This window comes from Tupaia chinensis, unplaced genomic scaffold (genome assembly GCF_000334495.1).
Source record: "Tupaia chinensis unplaced genomic scaffold, TupChi_1.0 Scaffold000161_1, whole genome shotgun sequence".
In the NCBI taxonomy this organism is placed as follows: domain Eukaryota; kingdom Metazoa; phylum Chordata; class Mammalia; order Scandentia; family Tupaiidae; genus Tupaia; species Tupaia belangeri.
Genome location: NW_006159632.1, coordinates 774,915 through 781,006, shown reverse-complemented (window position 1 = coordinate 781,006; position 6,092 = coordinate 774,915). Strand labels below are relative to the sequence as shown.

The 6,092-nt window shown below is 61.4% G+C and overlaps 1 protein-coding gene across 1 annotated transcript in view; it reads left to right on the top strand.

The window, feature by feature from the left end:
- Window positions 1-6,092, top strand: part of RYR2 (ryanodine receptor 2) — a gene marked incomplete in the record, with an annotated part of 234,621 nt that overhangs the window by 217,026 nt on the left and 11,503 nt on the right. The window contains 2 exon segments of the mRNA XM_027770831.1: window positions 232-378; window positions 1,722-1,856. Coding sequence (XP_027626632.1) covers window positions 232-378; window positions 1,722-1,856 — 282 coding nt within the window.

The following is a 6,092-nucleotide window of genomic DNA, read 5'->3' as shown; positions in this document are numbered from 1 at the left end:
TGGAGGGGGCCAGCATCTTAGGTTGGTTGGTTGGGGGGGGGGGTTAGACGTCCCTGGGCTCTGGGGCGTGCACGGGGGAGCTCTTAGAAACTACCAAGTGACAGTAAAACACAGAGAGCAGAGTGGGCCCGCTAACAGCCGAACTCAGCCCGGGAGGCGAGGCAGGGGCGCTGGGGCAGCGGGAGGCCCGGCCGTGGTGGTTGCCGCTCTGACGCTGCTGTCCACCCGCAGTCCTTCCTCTACCTGGCCTGGTACATGGCCATGTCCGTCCTCGGGCACTACAACAACTTCTTCTTCGCCGCGCACCTTCTCGACATCGCCATGGGGTTCAAGACGCTGAGGACCATCTTGTCATCTGTGACCCACAACGGTAAACAGGTCAGTCTCCTCTTCTGCCCGAGGTCGGCACCTTCCCCAAGCACCCCAGCAAGCAGCTCCAGGCCTCGGCCCTGCACCCGGGCCTGGCCGGCGCATTCTGCGGCGTTGGCCAAGGGTTGGCATTTCCAAATCCCGGCCTTCCTCCTGAGATGAAGAGACAGGCCTCACCTTCAGGCGTGAGGAATTAGTGAACGGCGTGGCAGCCTGCCCGCTCAGTACTGTGAGGACTGGGTGAGCACCGAGTCGATGCAGGCACAGGCATGGGAGCGACCTGCATGCTGCACCCTCACAGGCTGGTCCCAGCCCCAGGGGTCCCAAGCCCAGTCTCTGTGCGGGGCTGGAGGGCAGGCCCATCGTGAGCTGCGACCCTTGCAGCTTCTGTGGACATCCGAAGTTTTATTCGCAAAAAACATATAGCGTGTCCTCGTCCTGACAGGTGAGCGGGCAGAAAACCCCGGGCCTGGCCCTCTCTGTACAATTGAGGAAGCGCTAGGGCTCCGTCTCCTCCGTGAGGCTGACGTGCTTCTGGTTAAGGACTGGCGCCGCAGGCCCGTGTGGAGGGGGCGGGCGTGTCAGGGAGCGCGTGCGAGGAGGGCACCTCCTCACCTGTAACTCCTATGGCGGAGCCAGAGCCGTTCTCACGCACGCGGTGAAGGCCGGGCTTTCTCATCCAGATCGCCTGCCTGCCGGACAGCGGCAAGTGTGAGGGTGGTTGGAATTAGTGCAAGCTGGCCAGAGCCCTAAGGGACCTTTCAAACTGGTGTTGACTCTCACTTTGAGAAAGACAGCCTTCGAAACAGCCCTGGCCACTAGCTGGGTGATTTTCTCTTGATCACAGTCTTAGGCTCACACACCAAGACGTCTCAGTTTTATTTTCAAACATATCTGTGTCACCCGTTCCCACCGACGTGCCCTCCCCGAGTTCAGGGGCAGCTCGAGTTCTGGGCGGCCCACCCTTCGGGCGTTGTGCGGAGACCTGCAGCTCTCGCCGTGGAGAAACAAGCTGGGTTATCGGTGTACGCCATCTGCAGAAAGTAGACCTTGGAAGCCGGGCCAAGTCCTCTCGCGGTGTCCTGGCCAAATACCCGGACACAGAGCTGTGCATGTCCATACTGCGTGTTTCCTGCCCCACGTCGGGGCGGGGCTGGGCGCCGAGCGGTCGTGCTCTGAGCCGGGCCTGGGCAGCGACGCTGCGTCCGGTGGGAAGGAGTCCCACCACGACGGGCTGCAGACACGTGTCCTGGCCGTGGGGGCACCAGGCGGGGGCCCTGGGCTGTCGCCGCCAGGGACTGCCCCGTGGGCGTGTGGCCGCGGCCCTGACCTGGCCCTGCCCTCGCCCACAGCTCGTCCTCACCGTGGGCCTCCTGGCCGTCGTCGTGTACCTCTACACCGTGGTCGCGTTCAACTTCTTCCGGAAATTCTACAACAAAAGCGAAGACGGAGACGCGCCGGACATGAAGTGTGACGACATGCTGACGGTGAGTCCTGGCCCCGGGGCACCTCGGCCTGCCCAGGCCAGCCCTGATGCTGGCAGCGCAGGGCGTGGGCGCGTGGGAGGAGCGTGGCGCTCCCAAGGCCGGCATGCCACGTTTTTAGCCTAACACGGTGAGTGTTCTGTGGCTCCTGTGTCCCCGCCAGCCTGTCACTCTGTGAGTGTGTGAGAAGCGGTGCTGTCCGTCACTGGCACACTCCCGTGACAGCCTGAGGACAGGAGAAACCTTGGTTTTCTTTTTTCTTTTTTTTTTTTTAGTTCCCCTCCCATAGGGTGCATCTACTCACCAGAAAGAGACAGAGATGGAGGGAAAGTGAGAAATCACCCCCAGGGTAGATGACCACGCCACAATCCCTTTTCCTCATCCTCACCTGGGATTTTGGGCGTGTACGCACACGTGCCCAGCACGAGTTTCAAGCCACTGGTCTGGGATTTGAACCGTGATTGACCTCATGGGAGCCCAGCGCCTTAACCACCACACGGGCCCTGAAGCCTTGGTGTTCTGTTGGCCATAATGACTTCCCCGGAGTCGCTGACGAGTCGCTGACGCCCAAGCAGGCTCTCGGTAGTGCTGTTTAGATGGGGAAGACCTGAACGAGGCATCACCCAGCACCCACGAGAGTGTGGACCTTATAATTCGCTATTTTTAGTTTCCCACAGGGCAGAGAGGGGCAGGGAAGGGACTGAGGGAAGGTGAGGAACCACCTCCCGGGGTGGCCACGCCACAGTCCCAGTCCCCCTCCTCTCAGGATTTCGGGCACGTGTGTACACACATGCCCAGTGTGTTTTTCAAGCTGCGGGTTCTGCGCCTTGACCCACACCGCTGGCCATGTGGGATGTAGCTGCTTCCACTACCGCGCCACCCACTGGCCCTAGAAAGGATCTTTTAAAACAGAGGCATACACTAATCTCAAAGCCCAGTCCCTCGCACAGGACCCTTTTCCTTAGTTACGGCTCCTCAAACTCGAGCGAGGGTAAGTAAGCCGGTAGAAAGGCAGCCGGCCCCAGCCCTGATGGCTAGGCTGGCAGAGCGGCCCGGCCTGGTCGCAGGGGACACGCAGGTCCAGAGGCCCAGCCCGCAGTCCCCTCTGTGCCGCCCGTGCAGTGAGGGACCAGTGCGCGTGTGCCAGGAAGACCCACGGTTCGTGACTCCCACCAGGAGCCTGGCTTGCCAGCAGCGTCACAAATTTAGCACGTCCTCCGACCTGCAGTTCCACGGCTAGTGACGTCCGCCCAGGACCAGCGCCGCTCCCTGGGGGAGGTGCCTGTCAATCAGTGGGCCCGATGACGGCAGCACGCAGAACGCACACCCTGCGGGTGTTCATGGCGAGGGTGCTCTGCTGAAACAAGCGACATGTGTTAGCGTGGCCTGAGGAGGAGCACTGCCTCGCAGACCCGACGGCGAGGTTTTACACGCACGCACACGGAGCATGTTAGCGTGGCCTGGGGAGGAGTGCTGACTCCACAGATCCGACGGCGAGGTTTTACATGCACGCACATGGACCTGACTGTGAGGTTTTACACACACGCACACGGAGCATGTTAGCGTGGCCTGGGGAGGAGTGCTGACTCCACAGATCCGACGGCGAGGTTTTACATGCACACACACGGACCTGACTGTGAGGTTTTACACGCACACACACGGACCTGAGAGATTTTACGTGCTTGCACACAGACCTGACTGTGAGGTTTTACACACATGCACACAGAGCGTCTTACCGTGGCCTGGGGAGGAGCGTCACCTCTGCAGACCTGACAGTGAGGTTATACACGCACGCACATGGAGCATGTTTTGATATGCCAGAGTATGTGTAGGTGAGGTTTGAGGGTTCACATGCAGGAGGCTGTCACCAGGGCGCCCACGGGAGCAGGTCACCGTGGGAGGGAGACCGGCTGGCCCTGCTCCTCGTGCGCCCGCTCCCGTCCGGGTCTGCTGGCTCTTTACGGTAGGCATCCCCCATCTCCAGAGTTTAAAGCCACGGGGAGGCACAGGTTTGTACCCCTCGCTCCTTTGGCATCCTCGAGGCTGGCAGAGCGGCCCGGCCTGGTCGCAGGGGACACGCAGGTCCAGAGGCCCAGCCCGCAGTCCCCTCTGTGCCGCCCGTGCAGTGAGGGACCAGTGCGCGTGTGCCAGGAAGACCCACGGTTCGTGACTCCCACCAGGAGCCTGGCTTGCCAGCAGCGTCACAAATTTAGCACGTCCTCCGACCTGCAGTTCCACGGCTAGTGACGTCCGCCCAGGACCAGCGCCGCTCCCTGGGGGAGGTGCCTGTCAATCAGTGGGCCCGATGACGGCAGCACGCAGAACGCACACCCTGCGGGTGTTCATGGCGAGGGTGCTCTGCTGAAACAAGCGACATGTGTTAGCGTGGCCTGAGGAGGAGCACTGCCTCGCAGACCCGACGGCGAGGTTTTACACGCACGCACACGGAGCATGTTAGCGTGGCCTGGGGAGGAGTGCTGACTCCACAGATCCGACGGCGAGGTTTTACATGCACACACACGGACCTGACTGTGAGGTTTTACACGCACGCACACGGAGCATGTTAGCGTGGCCTGGGGAGGAGTGCTGACTCCACAGATCCGACGGCGAGGTTTTACATGCACACACACGGACCTGACTGTGAGGTTTTACACGCACGCACACGGAGCATGTTAGCGTGGCCTGGGGAGGAGTGCTGACTCCACAGATCCGACGGCGAGGTTTTACATGCACACACACGGACCTGACTGTGAGGTTTTACACGCACGCACACGGAGCATGTTAGCGTGGCCTGGGGAGGAGTGCTGACTCCACAGATCCGACGGCGAGGTTTTACATGCACACACACGGACCTGACTGTGAGGTTTTACACGCACGCACACGGAGCATGTTAGCGTGGCCTGGGGAGGAGTGCTGACTCCACAGATCCGACGGCGAGGTTTTACATGCACACACACGGACCTGACTGTGAGGTTTTACACGCACGCACACGGAGCATGTTAGCGTGGCCTGGGGAGGAGTGCTGACTCCACAGATCCGACGGCGAGGTTTTACATGCACACACACGGACCTGACTGTGAGGTTTTACACGCACGCACACGGAGCATGTTAGCGTGGCCTGGGGAGGAGTGCTGACTCCACAGATCCGACGGCGAGGTTTTACATGCACACACACGGACCTGACTGTGAGGTTTTACACGCACACACACGGACCTGAGAGATTTTACGTGCTTGCACACAGACCTGACTGTGAGGTTTTACACACATGCACACAGAGCGTCTTACCGTGGCCTGGGGAGGAGCGTCACCTCTGCAGACCTGACAGTGAGGTTATACACGCACGCACATGGAGCATGTTTTGATATGCCAGAGTATGTGTAGGTGAGGTTTGAGGGTTCACATGCAGGAGGCTGTCACCAGGGCGCCCACGGGAGCAGGTCACCGTGGGAGGGAGACCGGCTGTCCCTGCTCCTCGTGCGCCCGCTCCCGTCCGGGTCTGCTGGCTCTTTACGGTAGGCATCCCCCATCTCCAGAGTTTAAAGCCACGGGGAGGCACAGGTTTGTACCCCTCGCTCCTTTGGCATCCTCGAACCTCAGGCTGGCCTGGAAGGCAAGGCCCAGGCAGTGTTGTCTGGCGTGCCGTGCTGGCACCTATGTGGAGCCAGGAGAGCCCTATGCTCTGCCCGGAGACGGATCTGCAGCCCAGCCGGGAGGTGGAGCCAGCTGTCGGGTCAGTCAGGCCGGACCATCAGCTTAGCTGGCGGAGGAGCCTCCTCGGGTCCTCTCGGTGGGCTCTCTGGAGGTCTCCCGCTCGCACCTGGTCTTGGCGGCCTCACCCTCGCCCCAGCCTCCGATCGCCTGTTGCAGGTGGTCCCTGGGGGGCATGAGGAGCCTTGTGGCTTTCGCTGGAGTGAGCTCGGTCCCAGCAGGCATGCTTCAGCTGCAGGTGGGGCCTTGCACAGACCACGTTGCTGCCCTGGTGCTGAGCCCAAGTCCACGGTGGACCCAGTGTCCTGCCGGCCTCAGAACCTCCTGGGAGATCGTAGGAGGAGAAGGGAGAGGACTTGCATCCAGGGTGAGCGGACGGTGGCTGGGCAGCCTCGGGGCTGGCCTGATGTGTGAGGATGGTCACCACGAAGGGGCAGCCAGTCTGTAACCACCGACCCCACACCGGGCTCCAGCCCCGCCGCCTTCCCACCAGGCTCACGGTCACCCTTTCTGTTTCTGTTCTTCTGGCCA